General features: G+C 51.5%; 1 protein-coding gene across 2 annotated transcripts in view; it reads right to left on the reverse strand.

Moving 5' to 3' along the window:
- The window catches only part of Ppfia4 (PTPRF interacting protein alpha 4), a 46,857-nt gene that overhangs the window by 5,747 nt on the left and 23,440 nt on the right, over positions 1-17,670 (reverse strand). For both annotated transcript variants that reach the window (XR_003377072.1, XM_026779969.1), the window contains exons 14-26: positions 17,177-17,388; positions 15,035-15,275; positions 14,636-14,671; positions 14,282-14,415; positions 13,844-14,007; positions 11,197-11,290; positions 10,658-10,739; positions 10,101-10,301; positions 9,661-9,723; positions 9,148-9,174; positions 7,317-7,492; positions 2,160-2,257; positions 1,434-1,609 (exon numbers count right to left, since the gene is read on the reverse strand). Coding sequence is in view for 1 of the 2 variants with exons in the window: in XM_026779969.1 (XP_026635770.1) it covers positions 1,434-1,609; positions 2,160-2,257; positions 7,317-7,492; positions 9,148-9,174; positions 9,661-9,723; positions 10,101-10,301; positions 10,658-10,739; positions 11,197-11,290; positions 13,844-14,007; positions 14,282-14,415; positions 14,636-14,671; positions 15,035-15,275; positions 17,177-17,388 (1,704 nt within the window). In the remaining variant the exon portion in view is untranslated. The remainder of the gene's footprint in view (positions 1-1,433; positions 1,610-2,159; positions 2,258-7,316; positions 7,493-9,147; positions 9,175-9,660; positions 9,724-10,100; positions 10,302-10,657; positions 10,740-11,196; positions 11,291-13,843; positions 14,008-14,281; positions 14,416-14,635; positions 14,672-15,034; positions 15,276-17,176; positions 17,389-17,670) is intronic.

Raw genomic sequence — 17,670 nt, forward strand, 5'->3', positions numbered from 1 at the left:
GGAGGAGGAGGAGGAGGAGGAGGAGGAAGAGGAGGAGAGGAGAAGGGGAAAGAGAAAATTTCTGGGGGGAGTATGAAGCCCAGAGTTCTATCAGGATAGTGTTTGTCAGAGTGGAGCGGCATGTCTCACAAGTAATCAGAGAGGAAAACGGCTGTAACGTTTCAGATATTCTGGGAAGTGAGAGGTTAAACGGATGTGCATCAACTGCAGAGCCCTGAGCAGGCAGGAAACCTGCAAATGAACTTAGAGGTGAGCAAGTATAGAGAAATTGCATTTGGAGGAAATCCAAACTCTTACTAGAAAGGAAAGGTTCCGTGCTATGTGTTTTGACTGGTCAGTGGGTGTCACAGCAGATGGTCTACAATCACATTGGCCCTGAATGCTGCCGTTGCCCCCAAGGCCAGCGCTACCCAGAACCGAGAGACAACACAGCCCCACCCTCGGTCAAGCCAAAAAGTGTCTGTTCCCAGAATAGCCAGCACAGCTAGTGGCTGAATTTCAAAAGCAATCTGACAGCTGCGAACAGTTCAGACAAGGGCAGCTAAAATGATCAGGGGCAGCAGCTCGTCTACACGAGGGACAGCTAAAAGAATTAAGACCATTCTGTCTGGAAAAACAAAGGCTTGGGCCCAGAGGCAACATAATCAGAGTTTATGAAATTCACAGTTCTTACAAAAGGGGAGAACGGGTCACATACAAACATCCTCATCAAGCTAAACTGTAAGGAAGAGGTGGATCTTTCCCCAGGGGCAGCCTGGCAGAGGCAGATTCAGGACAACTAAAATCAGGAAGTACTTTACCCGAGTGCGAGTGCGGCTAGACTGCATTCCCTACAGGAAGTCAGAAGGGCCAAAAATATAAATACGGTCAAGAGACTTGAGATATGTTCCTAGATAATCATTGTAGCAATAATTACGAAATGTAATTGAAGGAGATGTCTAATCTTTTGAGCTGCTGACAGGAAGACAAAGCCCTGGTATGGAGTGTCTCTGGGCTGTGCCCACTGGTATATTTAGTCTGTTAAAGCCTAGGAGCTCAGGAGCAGATCCCTAGGGTAGGTACAGGCTCTACGTTCCCTGCAAGGCCCAGCGCTTGCTCTTCCCTATGAAAAGTTGGGTCAGAGAAGCAACTTAAGGAAAAGGAAAGCACCAGGCCTCAGCTTGGGAAGAGCTGGAGTGACCCACAGCTATATGGCCATAAGAAATGTAACTGATTGTGAAAGACACACATTCCCCAGGGGCTTTGGCGATGCATAGGGACCACTCACCCTGTTGGGACAGACGGCGCGCGCACACACACATACACACACACTCACACATGTGCAAACACGCACGTGCACACATGCATGCACACACACATGCACACACGTGCGTGCGTGCGCGCGCACACACACACAGTAAGGGGAGGTGGGTACTGGCGGACTGGAGGTCTACCTGGGTGTTCTGTGTGGGGATTTGCAGAACCAACGCCAGGGTGTTGTGATCGAAGTTCTCATCCAGGGCCAGCAGAGCACCGTGCACACCACTCTCATGCAGATTTCCTGCATAGTCCCTCAGCCCGATAGACTGGACCCAGTGAACAACCTGGTCATTGGTCCAGACCAGCACATCTGGAGGGCAGAGGAAAAAACAGACAAAAAAGAAACATGGCAGGCCCAGGCTCTTCCAGGCACAGAAGGCATTTCCTACCCGCAGAGCCCCGGCTACCCCTCTCTCTAGCTCCCACTCCATCCTGAGCTTCCTCCCTGGCATCTGGGTTCCCGCAGGGCCAGCTCCACCTCACTGCATCTCTGCCACTTTTTCCCCTGGGGTCCCAGCTTGGGTCGTCCCCCCACCCCAGGCCAAAGTGGCCTTATTCTTTCTACTTTCAGGGTCTTATCTAAAACCTGCCTCTTCCCCATCCAGCCCTCTCCTCCCCCACCACCAGGTCACCAACTTCGGTGAGCACATCAGTCTACAGCACCATACCAGAGGTCTCGTCAGTGTGGATGGTGGCCACTGTCTGAGGAAAGTGGAATCACATCTGAGTGGACATGGAATATTTCTGTTCCATCGGACAGGCTGGGGTTGTAGCCACCTCTCAGCTCTGAGTCTTTCCTGAGGCTCACTGGGCCCCAGGATGGGGGTCGAAGCAAGCTTCCCCAGACCCTTCCAGCTTACCCTTGATCTCATGCTGACTCTCCTCCCGCCTCTTCTCCAGCTCCTTCCGGTCATAATTCAGCCTCTTCAGACACATGATGCCATACTGAAGACTGGTTCTGTAGGCACACAGCAGCTGAGCCAGGGCTCTGGTGTAACCACATTCCTGGCTACATGGCCCCCATTCTGTACCAACCATAACAGGCACAGACCCACTGCACCCAGCACAAAACACACCCTGGTCCCTTCAGGCTCCTGCTGCCAGGGCTGCACCTGATTCAAGGCTACTTCCACCTCCAGCTGCTTACACCCCGTCCCCTTCAGGCAGGTAGGGCCTTGAAGGCTGATCTTGTCGGTCACCTTGGTTGGACTGCACCACCTAGACTAGCAGATTAGGTGTCTTCAAGGGCATTTCCAGAGGTGATTAAGGAGGTGGTAAGACCCATCCTGAATATGGACAGCTCCATTTCACAGGCTGGGAACCAGATGGAATAAAAGGGGAGAAGGAGACAGCCTAAAGGCCGAGACATTCTCTCTGCTTCACCCTTCACAATGGGCTCAAACCAGGAGCAAAACCAAATCCTTTCTCTCCCAGGGTGTGTCAGATATTCTTTGTTTGTTACAGCAAACAGAAACCAACAAAGGGCCTGCCTGGTGGAAGGGCTTTGGAGGAAATTAGCAAGCCCCTTCTTTGCAGCGTTGGGATGACAAAGACTAACAACCACTCACAATCAAAGTAAAAGGAAATCTAAGATACTCCTTAATATTGCTAGTTCCCTCAGGCCTTTCAGTGGCCTACAAGATGCCACAGGTGTTCCCTTACCTGTCCAGCCTGCTGTCTGTGCTGCAGCCACACAGACACAACGCTGCTCCTCAGATAGCAGGTGTCCAAGGCCTGGGGGCCTCAGGGCCTTTGCACTGCTTGCCACCCAGAGCATCCAACCCCCAGTTTTCTAAACAGTTCGCTCTTCCTTCACACGTCTCCTGCTCAGCCCAACTCAGAAGCCACCTAAAGCAGACTTACACTATACCATCACCACCTCCACCCCACACTAACGAGGTCCAATTATTCTCCTAGCTCCTTAACCATCTTGTCTCACCAAGTCAAAATGTACACTTCGGAGGACAGGGGACCATTTAACTTACTGATCACAAATCTCTAGGGCATCATAGGTGCTCTAAAGTGCTTAACGATGAAAATGACACAATTTACACAACTTATTAACTGTACCAAATAAATAAATATTGCAGGTCACAATAGCAGTGAGTGGACAATAACTCGGGCAGAGAACCTTGGGTTAGAAAGGACCCCACAGCCTTTAATCTGGGCTCCTCCGAATCTAGGACTCATCCACCCTACAGCACTTCCACAGTGGCTGAGCAACACCAGAACCCCACCCCCCACCCCCAGTGATGGGCAGCTCATTCACACTGGGACAAATGTAAGGGTCCTAGCTTGACTGGACCACTACTTTGTCCTTTCCCTTTCTGGGTTCTCCTTTACACAGAGCAACGGAAGAGAAGGCCCATCCAGCTCCAGCGGCTTTGAGATTAAATTATACAGACTGCTCCCGAAGGCCTTCTGCCTGGAACACTCGTGCTCAGAGACACATTTCTAGGCCGCCTGTATTTAGGGTGCAAGCAGCTGTCTTAAGTTCTGGATGGCTATCAAGAGGCATCAGCTCACACAACCCGTGATGGGCTATGCCCCTGACATGAAGTCTCGCTGTAAATCTTTACACAGTTCCTATGGCTTTCAAGGCTGTCGGACAACACAGCAAAACCATAAAGTCCTTATAGTTAGGTCAAGACATGTCTGAATGCCAGCTCTGCCACATTCTCCCTGAGGACACCAGGCATCTGTAAGATGGAGTCCCACCTCTCAGGTTTGTGGTGAGGATTAAAAGCGACATGAATGGAAGGGCTCAACACATCTTGGGGACTCAGAAGCAGGTAGGTGTGATTGATATATGTGTGGGGTGGGGATCGACCCAAACAGCAATACTCAACAGACTACCCCTGTCCAAGGAGAAGCACTGGGCGGGATGCCAAATGATGAGGGCATCAGCCCGACCTGGCCAAGGGAGCAGGTACAAACAACCTCTCCTTGATTTGCTGCCTGTTGGTAGAGTAAGATGTAAACATCCCTTTCTTGTCATAAAAATAGTGACTTACATGAACGTCTTCAAAAATGACTTGGTGGTACAAGTCTTTAATCCAAGCTATTCAGGAGGCTGAGGCAAGAGGACCTCGAATTCAAGAGCTTTTACAGAGTAAGTTTAAGACCAGACAACTTAGTGAGAACCTGTCTCAAAATACAAAAAAAGGACGGGGAGGCCAGACACAGTGGGGCGTGCCTATAATCCCTACGCTCGGAAGTAAAGGCTGGAGGATCAGAAACTCAAGGTCATCCTCGCCTACACAGAAAGTTTAAGGCCATCCTGGGTTACATGGGTCCCTGTTTCAAAAGCAGGAAGGGGGGCTGGGGAAAGGAATAGCCAAGAACATGCTTTTGAGGCCAGACGTGAGGGCTCACGCCTCTAATCCCAATATCTGGAGGATGAGGTGGGAGGGCTGTGAGTTTGAGGCCAGCATAAGCTGCAGAGTTTGTCCCCAAACTCCAAGAAGAAACAAAGAAAGAAACAAAGAAAGAAAGAAAGAAAGAAAGAAGGAAGGAAGGAAGGAAGGAAGGAAGGAAGGAAGGAAGGAAGGAAGGGGAAGGGGAAGGAAGGAAGGAAGGAAGGAAGGAAGGAAGGAAGGAAGAAAGAAAGAAAGAAAGAAAGAAAGAAAGAAAGAAAGAAAGAAAGAAAGAAAGAAGGTGCTATTGGAATGTTGAGCAGAATAACCCAGAGAGAATGGCAGAGGCAAAGTGTGGTGACACCTCAGAAGCCTGAAGCACCCATGCTTCAGAGCTGCTCTATAGCCCCTGGCAGGCTGGCTTTCTCCCTGCTCCTCACAGTGGGACTGCATACAGGAGGGCTCCGGCTCTCCTGCTAAGACAGGTGGGCCTTCTCCAGCAGTCCAGGCACACATCAGCCGGGCAGAGGAGCGGCACATCTCCCTGCCTATCAATCACACAGGAGAAGACAGGTGCAGCTGGGCCTGGCAGCCACCCAGGCAAAGACAAAAGACTCCCTTTCAGCAAGGGGTGCTGGGCAGAGAAGACACAGCTTCCCTGCAGCCCTCACAAGTCGCTGTGGGGTCAGAAAGGCTAAGGGGTGCAGGACTGAACCTGAGTCCTCAGACTTAGTTCCGCCTGTGCTCTGTCTCCATCCCTAAGGTACTGCTCCTTCCTAGGCCTCGGTTTCCTCGTCCATGAGGAAGTTAACCAGATCCCGTCCAGATTTAAATCTCTACAGTGTGTCAACTGGAAGACGTCCACAAAGTCCTGACGGAACTTGAAAAGCCACAAACACCGGGTGCCACCTACCATCTTACTCTCTACTTGAGGCAAAGCCCTAGTTTAAGTGGCTGTGCCCACCAGCCTCACTCTGCAGTGCTGGCAGGGAGAGATCAGGCTGTCATATTGCTTGTTGTTCATGAGCTAGCTGGGAAGCAGGCTGGAGGGGCTGTCATGTCCAGGTGGCAGTGTGGCCACGGAGCTGCCCACCTTTCCAAAGAAACCAGAATTCCAGACATCTAGATAGAAATTACTGTTAAAACATTGGCAGCTGAGGCTGGAGAGATGGCTCAGTGGTTAAGAGCACTGGCCACTCTTCCAGAAGACCTTGGTTCAATTCCCAGCACCCACACGGTGACTCACGTCAGCTCCAGAGGATCTGATGTCCCCATCTGGCCTCCACAGGCAATAGGCACACATGTGGTTCACAGACATACATGCAGGTAGACCACTCATATACAAAAATAATAAAAATTAAAACAAAAACAAAACATTGCCAACTAAACTCATGATTTTTAAAAAACATGGAGGCTAAATAAAATGTATCTCTAAGCCAAATTCTGCTCACAGGCTGCCAGCTTAGGACCTCCACCATGACAGGTTTGTACAGATCTTCTCAGTCTAAAGAAGACAAGGATTAGATGTCACTCTGCATAAAGGGACAAAGCTGAGGGACTCACATTGGCAACAAAGTGTCACGAGCCCATTGCCCCCATGATGGTGCGCGGTCCCTCGTGTGTTTGCACACTTAGTCTCCAGATAGTAGTGCTGTTGGAAACGTCACGGGACTCTCAGCCGGTAAAGCCTCAGTAGGAGAAATAAGTCGTGGGGGTGCTTTTGAAGGCTTACAGTCTGGTCTCACTGTTCTTTCTCCACTTCCTGGGTGCAAATGTGATCTGATCAGCCAGCTTCCTGCTCCTGTGCTGTGCTTCCCCTGCCTACTGCCATGTCCTTCCTACCATAATGGTCTGGAACTATAGCCCGAAATAAATCCTTTCTCCACTAAGTTGTTTTGTCAAGGTATTTTTATCACAGCAGCAGGAAAAAAAAAAAATACAGATGCTCAATGCTGGTTATCAATGTAAGGGTATCTCCAATTGTCTAAAAAATGATCCCCAGGGCCCTGGGAGGAATTAATTGATTAGATTATCCTCTAGCCTATCTTTGAGGGATTATCTTGATTGGGTTAATTGAGATATGAAGTTTTGCCTAAAAGTGGGCAGCACCTTTCCCTGGGCTGGGGTCCTAGACGATAAGTAAAGGAGAAAGCCAGTGAGCACCACGGGCATCTCCCTCTTCTTCCTGACTGCTGGAGAAGAGCGGCCAGCTACCGTCTTCACTGCTCCTTCATGATGGACTGTACCCCACAACCGAGAGCCAAAATAAGCCCTCCCTTCTCTCGGTTGCTTTAGACAGGATATCTTATAACCTAGAGACATACAGTTCCTCAGTGTCAGAGCCACTGTAAGGCTCCTTGGTGAACACAGAGAATTCAGCAAACCAAAACACAAGCAAGGAAATCCAGAGTCCAGAGGAACTCTCAAAGAGGATGCTAATAAAAACAACTTGTGCCCTGTGGGCTTAAAAGGGACAGGATCAAATTCACAAACCGCAGAACGAGAGAAGAACATGGGAGAGTTCCATAACAAGGGAAACCTATTACTACCCAGAGTGGGCCCTGGAAAGAGACAAGGGGCCCCTCCATTTCTGAGGACAGAGCCCCAGGGCTTGGGGAGATGCCACACCAAGGAGGTAGCCCCAGCTCCAGCCTGGCTCACCGATGAAAACTGTCCACCATCTTGAGGTGGACCCGCAGGTCCTTCTTGGTGAGGTGATCCAGCATGCGTGCATCCACCAGGCACTCCATGAAGTAACTGCGGTACTGAGGGAGCCCCAGGCTGGGCAGCCATTCATTTCCAATCCACTCGTGATTCATGTCTCCATAGGCCAGGGTCTGGGGACATGAGAAGGAAGAGGACATGGGCGGGGCGGTGCCGATAGGCCACAGCTGGCATATCTATTTGGGAGAATCCTAATCCCCCTGCACCCGTGAGGAAGGGCAGACTGCTCACTAATACTTTAGCTTATTTGTGAGAAGGGATAGAAGTATTTCAGGATCTCAAAATGACCCAGTTCTACTCAGGTAGCAACTATCTACGCCAGCGAAGGAGCGACTGCCCATAGAGTAGAAAACAGTCCTTCCTGCCACCTCTGCATGTGTAGTGGTGTGTGGACGACATGCCTCCCTTACGTCAGCTAGTCTCAGAGGCAGGAGAGAGGCCAGGTTCAGTGGGCCTGCAAAGCATGACAGCCTGGCTCTGCGGAATTGCTAGCTCCACAGTCCAGGGAATGATTAAATGTTAGCAGAAGACAGAAAACAAAGCAAGGGACAGTAGCCTGAGCCTGAACAGTCGGTCTGCTTCCCTACGGCCTGCTCAGCACGCCAGGAGTCCTCCAGGCCCTTTGTTGGTGCTCCCACTCTCACGGCCACTCGTCCCACGGTGCCTGCACTATGTGGCGTTACCTCTGGCTGAGAGCAAACGGGCTCCTTGACCACTCGGCTTCAGAGAGGCTCAGTTTCGAGAGCAATCTCCTCCCCCCCAGCACCTCTCCCTTACCTGCTAGATGTTTCCAGACTGAAAAGCTCTACTTCAAAGGTAAATTTTACATGCTGATATGTGTAAAACTGCATGTCACATATGTTTCTTACCAAGCACACGAATGAAGAAACCCTCTGTGGTCAGCATCCAAGTCCAGAACTAGTACAGCCTCTGCCTTTCCCTGGACCCCGCTCCCACGCTTTCTCCACACAAGACTGCTATACTCTATTTCCCACGGTTCTTCTACTCTAAGAGGAAGGGTTTTACACTTACCAGGGGACACATTTGCTAAACAATACATTAGCTTTGTGTGTGTGTGTGTGTTATTTATCAAGTTCTATAAAGCCATCAGGATCAACATTTTTTCTTAACTTTACATTTCTGATTTCTCTAGTGTTGTATCATGAGAACGTGCTGTCTGTCACCGGTGTGCCCAGCAAGTGCAAACATGGCTGCCCTGCCTCATTCTCCACCACTGCAACAACTATTCCAGACTGTCCCTGTGTTCGTCAACACTGTCCTCAGAGTCCATTTAAACTGCTCGTTGATGTTATTCCTTTACTCATTTAGAAAGTTTAGAAAGTCTGACGATCTTGTAGATGCTCAATAAAGATGTGCTAACGAGGTAAGCACGAATGAGTGAATGAATGAATGAATGAATGAATGATGAATGAAAGGTTCATTCGCCAGAGTGCCCTTTAGCAGGATAAGGAATGGAAGAAGATTGTAAGAATCTAAGTCTCATCGTTCATGAGGAGAGAGTCAAACTGTGAAGTGTCTGGCATGCTGGGGGCCCAGCCCCCCACTGCTCCTCACCTGCCATCCCAAGAAAGCAGAGAAGGAGTGAAAATGGAGTTTGGGGACAAAAAGAAGAAACTTTATCCAGGCCTCCACATGTGACAAGGACATGCACACACTGGACTCGGCCAGCTGGACCGTCCAGGGAGCCTTGTGGAAGGATGCCGCCCTGACCTGAGAGGAGTTCTGGTGACGGAGGGAGGAGTCTTACCTGGGCCCAGCTGCCCTCCTCACTGTCCTAGCAGGAGCCAGTGCCGCATGTCAGGGGAGACACAAAAGTCAAGAAACCCGGAGCCTCCACCCAGGCTCCCCCAAAAGAGGGGAAAGCCACCCCAGTAGCTCATGGGTGACCAGGGTAAGCTTGCTGGGGCAGTTGAGAAAGCTGGCACATACGTGCATGCTTGTGGTGGGGGTAACAAATTGGTGCGGCTAAACCATGCTTCCACGGTTCCCAGGCTTGACTGGGGGTTAGCACGATGCCAGAAACTCCCATTCTTCCCTCTTTCTCCTCCAAGGACCGAGCCAAGAACAGGGAGCTTGTGACTCAGGCCCACATAACGGGGTAGCGCCCCCTGTAGCCCAAAGATGTCAAGGTCTTATGATCCCTGGCGCAGAGCCTCCCACAATCAGGGATGCTAAGTCTCTGCCAGCCCCTCCGGCTTCCCACATTCCTCACTTCATCTTCAGGGCTGTCACTAGTTCCTGGGCCAAGGGGCAGACTCACTGTTTTGGTAGATGTTGCCAGAGTTTCCATCTCTTCATGGGTCACCCAGACATTCCCTGAAGACTGCAGGCAAAGAAGAAAGCATCCTGGTCCTGGATGTGCCCTGCCCCCACCCAGAGCTCCCCAGCAGAAGGCCCCAGGTACAACTCTCCCTTCCCCTGACTCCACCCATGGGTCAAGCTCATGGTTTCCCACAGTCCAGCTCTAAGCAGCCCATCCTAGAAATGACCCAGACACCTGCAACTATTGTCAGGTAGGCATGGAGATAGGGAGGCCATGGGAGCCCCCTAGAATCAACTCTCCTGAAGACCAAAGAAAGCCTTCTGTGGAGATGGGAAGTTAAGGCGGAATTCAATGTCCCCTCTTCCTGGAGATCAACAGGAGACTGTATAAACACCGTCAGGACCTCTGTAAATTTGAGGGTGAAGGAGGCTACTCACAGTCCTGGAGGTAGGCGGGGCTGAGGGGCTAGTCAGTGACACCATCTCCTGGATGGCCAAGCGGAGCTTGAGCCGGTGCAGGGCATTGCTGATGCCGATTTCCCGCTGGATCTCTGTGTCCGACAGGGCGGACATGATGGCACCACTCTTGACATTGGCCCGGCAGGCCGCCACATACCAGGCAGGCATTCCTACCCAGAGCTGAAGACGTGGGAGCACAGGGGAGCAACTTAGCATCACTAGGATGGTTACTCCTAGGGCAGCCTGATGGAAGAGTCAGTCAGCCTGTGAAAGACTGATGCCTCTATAAGCTGCTCCCTTATTCTTGGTATAACACATACATGTCTATCTGGGAGAAACACTCTGGTAAAGGTATAGGGACATCATGTCTGCTGCTCAGGAGTCCTCATCCCACCAAACAAAGGTGCAAAGCAAACCCCAAGAGCAGACACAAGAGACTTAAGCTCATAGAGGACCATCTAGACTTGGGTGGGGATGGGGAGACCACACACGGTCTTCCCTCGAGACCCCCGAGCATCTCCCCTGCCCAGGCTCACCTCCAGCCAGGAGACCACCGTGGGGCCATCCCATTGAGCAAAGGGCATTCCTTTTCGGCGAGCATCTTCAAGCAGCTGGTGTCTTGGGGGGAGGAACAACAGCTCACTAGTCTTTTTTTCTCTCAACCAGGCTGACTCCTGGGGACCACTCCAGGCTGGGCCAAGAGCTGGCATTCGTACTTCCCCAGCTCCCCACCCTTGAATTCTTCTGCTCTATGCCTGAAGCAATCTGAAACTTCGAAGTGGGGCAGGAACACCCTTCATGCCCACAGTGCTCTCACACCTCACACACACTGACTTAGCCATCTCCATGTGCCCTGGAAGAGAACCACGGGTCCCAGATTACTCTCCAATAGCCCTCCTTGCTTCCTGTTCCCTAGGATCATCCTAAGACCCTCTTCTCAACTCAGGGCCGCTCAGATATGCCCACATGGACCAAGCCTTGCCGGGCTCTGTCTCTCTGAGATCAATCTATGACAAGACGTGGGAAGGAAAGCAGCTGGGTGCCTGGGCCACCTGAGGTGGCCTGAGGCTCTTACTTCTTTTTCAGTCGCCGGTCCTTCTCTGCCTGGGTCCCAAGCTTGGCAGGTACCAGTGGTTCCTGAAGACTGAGCTCGGAGTCTGTGAGCAGAACTGAAAGGAAGACATGGACATGTCAACAGCCATTTTGCTTCTGCCTCAGCCTGGACCAAGAAAGCAGGGAAGCAACAACAGATACCTCCTCGGCACAGAGCACCCCAACCAAGTCTGAAGGGTCCCCACTCATTCCCTGGGCTGTCTCCCAAAGTCTTTGCACTACAGGCAGCCCCAGAGTGACACCAGTTGGTTTATCCCCTGGGGATCCTCAGCCCTAGGAAGTGTTATCTAGAGGGATGGACCAGAGTTGTCCCACTCTAGAAACCTAGACGGAGCCCCTGACTTCTCTAAGTCAGGGTGTGAAACACACCCCGGGTAAATATGAATAGACATGGACAAGATTTCAGGAATAACTACCCTGACTTGATAAACTCCTGGGCTATACACAATGCACACCCCTCTTTCTCTCCCTCTCTCCCTCTCCCCACCGCCGCCCTCCCGTGTGTATCTGTCTCCCCTCTGCCTTTCCGTCTCTCCCCACACCCCCACACGTGTTCATTTCATAGCAGTCTCGCTCTACGTATACTCACTGCACGCACACACACGCACGCGCACACACACACACACACACACACACACACACACACTAAGTGTGCTCTTGCCTCTTTCTCCACTTGCACAGACTACAAAGGGGAACACTAGCCACTCTCTCCTATGGACAGTCTCCCAGATTCATGATGAAACCCTGGAGAATTCCTGAGAGAGGGCATTGTCACTGACGTCACTGCAGGCCTGGCCGCTCTGGCTCACACGGCAGCAGACGTGGAGAGGGCAGAAACTACTCCAAGACACTGACAAGCTTAAGTGTCAGCGCTGTGCAGGGAGAAAGAAATCACACAGCTTCTCACAAAGCGCCTCTGCCACCAAGCAGACTTCCTCAGGTTGGCTCCGCATGCCCTTCTTGCCTGCTAAGCAGCAACACCCACCCTCCCAATCCTTCTCTTCACTCAGATAGCTGTGTTCTGATTCACGCCTTGCCTTCCCGGGGATGTGAAGTCAGGGAAGGTCTATTATGCACTTAGGTCCAAAGGTTCCTTCCTTCTGATCAAGTCCCTCCCCCACTGCTCTAGGGGACTCACGAGCTAGTCTGGGCTAGCCATCATTCCTCTGCTCCCACCTTTCCACCTCTTCCTCCTCTACTCAAAGACAGTGGCACACACAGGCCTCTTCCTCACATCTTTCCCTTCCTCAAGCTGCACCCTCCCACAATATCCCCTTCTCACCTTAGCTAAATTCTGTAAATCCATAAGCCTCAGCTCAAGAGCTGCCCAGGGAATAAAACCTGTCATCATCCCCAGATCCTCCAGACAGCTACTGCTGGGTGCTGAAGCACCTAGGCCATCTCTACTATCACAGTGTTATGGAATAATCTCCTGTTTTCCCCTTTTTATCAACTGCCAGGCCCCCTGGAGAGCTATGGTGCCACCCCTTGTACTGTGCTGAGCTAGGGTTACTCAGTGTGTGAACAATGGCTGGGGAAATGATGGAAAGAAGAGGAGGGAGAGAAAGGGGAAGAAAGGAAAGAAGCGGTGGAAAAATAAAGGAGAAAGCAAACGTTTCTGGTGTGCCTCCCATACGCCAAGCGTGACTGAAGCTTTGCGCCACCATATGGTGACAGAAGAGTCACCCCTGCTCAACCACTTTCTCCAGGAAAAACGCTACTAGGCCTGAGAATCCCAAGACTCAGGATGCAGAGGCAGGAGGATTACCACGAGTTTAAGGCCACCTTAGGCTATATAGTAAGTACCAGGCCAATGAGGGCTACATAGCAAGACTCTATCTCATACATTCACATGCACACACACACATACATACACACACACATACACACACACAAGCAAATAAACAAAAAACAACAACAAATACATTAAGCTATAATTAGAACCCAGTCTGATAGCTCAGGCCTATAATCCCAGCCATTGAGAAACTGAAGCAGAAAGATCATAAGTTCAAGGCTAGTATGGACTACAGAGTGAATTTCAAGGCCAGCTTGGGCAACATAGTGAAACCCAGTCTTAAAATAAACAAAGGGCTAAGGGAGATAGCCCAATGGCAGATCACTTGGCTACTATTTGGGAGGCCCTGAATTCAATCCCTTGTCATGAAATAAACAAACATAGCAGATTTCATCCTGAGTCCTGTGGAAACCAAATGTGCTTAGAAGCAAGTTCTAATGGAGATCCAACTCTTAGGAGCTAGGACAGTTGCCCTGCAGGTCCTAAAATGCACGTCAGGAAAGTTCTAGAGTGGAAGCATCTGCAGGGAGCCAACGTTGACTCCATACAGACTCCCCACTGTAGAATGCCAGGTCAGTGGCCACCAGCCACTGCCTGGCACTTTTAGGCACAGGAACCCACCACCTCCTGAGGTAACCCAGCCCAGCATGACACAACTCTAAGAAAACCTCCGTCTCTCCAGTCAAAAGTTGTTGGTGTTTGGTTCATATCCAAAAGCCCGAGAGACAGGCAAACAAGGCCGGACAGAAGCAGATCCTTCCACTGCTGAAGCCCCAGTGCCCACCCAGCCCTCTGCTGGGAAGGGGGCAGAGACCATGGCCTGTGGCATCCCGGCTCAGCTGGATCAGCCTGCCCTTCTCCTTCTTCCCAAACAGACGGCCAATGGATGACTTGATGCCCTTGCGCTTGGCACCTTTGTGCAGAGAGTCTTGGCTGCTGTTGCTGCTGCTGGGATTGCTGTCCTGACCCTCCAAGGCACTACAGGATGACAGGCAGGAGGGGGTGAGTAAGTAGAAATATACTTCAATGACAGCAAGAGAGGTGGAAGTCAGAGCTCAGGAAGGGGTTGAGCATCAATGCTGGGGTGGGGGTGAGGGGTGTGGCCAAAGCAGGTGACCAAGGAAGATGTGGGAACATCCATCCTTGATGGTGTCCCAAAGAGAAATGAAGCAGTCAAGCACCTAAGGCAGGTGAGACGCAGCCCCGCAGAGGCTGTGGACCCGAGACCGCATCTGCAGTCTGCCCCACTTACCTCTTGCCTTCTTCTTGACTCAGGGCTGGGTGGCCAAGTTTCTCTAGTCGCAGCGTCCTGGGTGAGGAAGGAGGAGAAGTCTCACATTTTATGGTGGCTTTATCCTCTCGGTTCTCTTCCCGAGACACTGGCGACTGAACAGACAGTGGGGTTGTCAGGGGGTAGAGGAAAAGAGCTGGGGGCCTGCCTACCCAGCCCAGACAAGGCAGAGGATCAGAGAACCAGAGAACGCAGCAGAGGGGCCCTGTGGCCTCTCAAGGTAAAACTCGGACCCCAGGGCTGGGGGCAGAAGCCCAAAGAGAAGGGCCTGGGAACTGGTAACCCTCTAGTGCCTGGGTGAAAGGAAGCACTCACCAGCAGCTTCCTCCTATGTTTTCTTAGGTCGCTGGGCTGAAAAAGAGAAAGAGAAGAGGGCGAGCCTGCTTAAGATGGCAGCAGAGGAGCCAGGGACTCACACCAGCCTGGGGAAAGTACCACAGCAGAACAGAGCACCTGGAAGGATAAATCATGGCTCCCTTGAGGAAGAGAGCAGCTGGACAATGGGCATGGCTCTAAGCCTTCTGTCATCATCCAAGGAGGGAGCAGGGAAGATGTTACAAACCCTTTCCTACCCAGAAGGCCATGCTGCTGACCTCGTATGTCATGTCATGGGGGAAAGCATGCCAGCGTGATGGAGAGAGACCAGGCCTCCCATGTAAACTCCCCAGCACAGGCTTATGGTTCCCAGGCCTCTCAAACACAGCACAGACTCACCAGGGTCATGACCCCCATTCGGTCCAGATCCTGGGCAGCACTTCGAGAGGTAAGCTTGGGTGTGGAGCGGCCACTGAGTGGAGGAGATGCACTGGCCAGGGAGAGGGCGGTCAGAGAGGTGGGAATAGAGCCGCGCTTGCGCAGCTGTGTCAGGTTGAGGGCCTCCATGCTGCTGCTAGTCACACGGGTCTCAATCTCCTCAGCACGAAGCTCAGTGGACTCTTTCTCCTCCTGGATCATCCTGCAGGTCAGCAAACCAGATCTGGCCATTAGTCCAGAAGACCAGGCAGGAGATGGTTCTAGTTGCTTGTACTCACCACCCTAGTACCAAAGGTGGGTAAAACCTAAGGCATCACCGGGTTTCCATGGTCTCTCTGGCTAGCCACTTTCCTAGCTGAACAAAAGCCATTTCTAGGAAGAAGCATGTTTGTCAATGAACTATAAATCATCTCAGTGGGAATCCCTGGCCTGCCCTGGCCACAGGAGTGACCCTGAGCTGGCTCTTTGCTCTCTTGTATCTCAGCTTCTCAACAGATGCCATATTTGGGCTCATCTTTGTCAGGAGTGCGCAAGCAGGGTTGGTTTTTTTTTTTTTAATTAATGCCAATCCCTAGTGATGTTTCCTCTGTTCCACTGAGAATGAGAGACACAGGGAGATGGTGTGTTGTGCCTGAGGGGTGCGCAGAGAGAGGGGTATATGCACATTTACACACACTGACGGAAAGGCCATAGCTGTGCTTCAAAGAGAGGAATGTGTCCTTACTCTGAGATGACTCCTCTCCCACTCCGAAGCCGTTCAAATGCCTTTTCTTTGGGGGGGAAATGGTTGTGATGCTGAACAAGAGCTATGCCTACGGCTGTGATGATGGACGGAAGCTCTCCCTACGGCTGTGATGATTGCCTACAGCTATGCCTACAGCTGTGATGATGAACAGCTCTCCCTATGGCTGTGATGATGGACAGGAGCTCTCCCTATGGCTGCGATGATAGACAGGAGCTTTCCCTATGGCTGTGATGATGGATGGGAGCTATGCCTACAGCTGTGATGATGAACAGCTCTCCCTACAGCTGTGATGATGGACGGGAGCTCTGCCTATGGTTGTGATGATGGACGGGAGCTCTCCCTATGGCTGTGATGATGGACGGGAGCTATGCCTACAGCTGTGATAATGAACAGCTCTCCCTACAGCTGTGATGATAGACAGCAGCTATGCCTACAGCTGTGATGATGGACAGGAGCTCTCCCTACAGCTGTGATGATGGACGGGAGCTCTCCCTATGGTTGTGATGGTAGACGGCAGCCATCCCTACGGCTGTGATGATGGACGAGAGCTATGCCTACAGCTGTGATGATGAACAGCTCTCCCTACAGCTGTGATGATGGACAGCAGCTATGCCAATGGCTGTGATGATGGACAGCAGCTATGCCTACGGCTGTGATGATGGACGGGAGCTCTCCCTACGGCTGTGATGATGGACAGCAGCTATGCCTATGGGTGTGATGATGGACCTAGCCCTACAGATTACTCTGTAGAGTTAACACTGGAGTCTTGTTTTAACATGTGTGTCTTGATGCTGATTTCTCAAATTTGGAAGTCTGACCTCAGCAGCCTGTCCATTTTACCTCACTGCATGACAGTGACATAAATAAGCTCACTAAGAAGGACAGGATAAGGTAAGGGTTTCGACAACTTCCCTGTCTCTGCTTCTATCTGACATCTCCTTAGAGATGAAACGCATGCCACTGGGGCATTTCTACCTGAGCTTGAATCCTGACTCAGCCACTTATCGTGTGGCTTTGAGCAAGTCACTATACTCTCGTCAACTGACTGTAACACTGACGAAGCTCCCACCCTTAGCTGGCTTTGTCACAGTCGAACTGAATACCAGGAGCACAGGCAGCTCTATCTTCCCAAGCCCTGCCATCTCCCAGCCTGGAGAGGAAAGACATCACCAAGAGTCATCTGTAGCCCTGACCCTCTGGGATCAGTATTAGTCCAAACCCTTGTCTGATGCCCATAAAGCATCCCAGGATTGTGGTCCTAAACTGTAAGGCAGGACAGAAGCCAATACTTTAACTGTGTGCCCCAACACAAAGAGCCCCGCCTCCCAGGCACCTTGCAAACTTAACCCCTACCCCACCTGATTTCCTGGTTGATGGCATCCAGCTGCTCCTGCAGCATCATGGCCAGGGTCTGGGCATCAGAGTGGCCACCAGGTGAGATGACATCAACTTGAGTGCCCACCAAGCCCCCAGGTTCATCCTCATCCACATCAGAGATCTCAGGGTCACTGTCAAAGGCAGGGGTGGTGGTGGTGGCCAACACCCCCGGCAGTGGTGATGCCTTCCAGTCCTTAGCAAACAAAAGGAGCAGCAATAAGATCCCCGAATAGCTAGGCAGTAGGACAAGCTACCTTCATCCCATGGCATCAGCATCTCTGGAAGCCAGCTGAAAAATGGGCCAGAGAAGGGCTCTAACACAGACTCTCTGATCCAGGATCCCAGGGTCCCCCTTGGGGCTATGTTCTAATCACTGCCTACTTTATGCGGAGCTCCTGGGGGACTGCTGTGTTCTTGTAAACAGCAAAAAGCCAGGAGAGGTAGAAAAGGAGAGGCCTCAGACTGTGATCAGACT

Source organism: Microtus ochrogaster, chromosome 6 (assembly GCF_000317375.1).
Source record: "Microtus ochrogaster isolate Prairie Vole_2 chromosome 6, MicOch1.0, whole genome shotgun sequence".
Taxonomy (NCBI): domain Eukaryota; kingdom Metazoa; phylum Chordata; class Mammalia; order Rodentia; family Cricetidae; genus Microtus; species Microtus ochrogaster.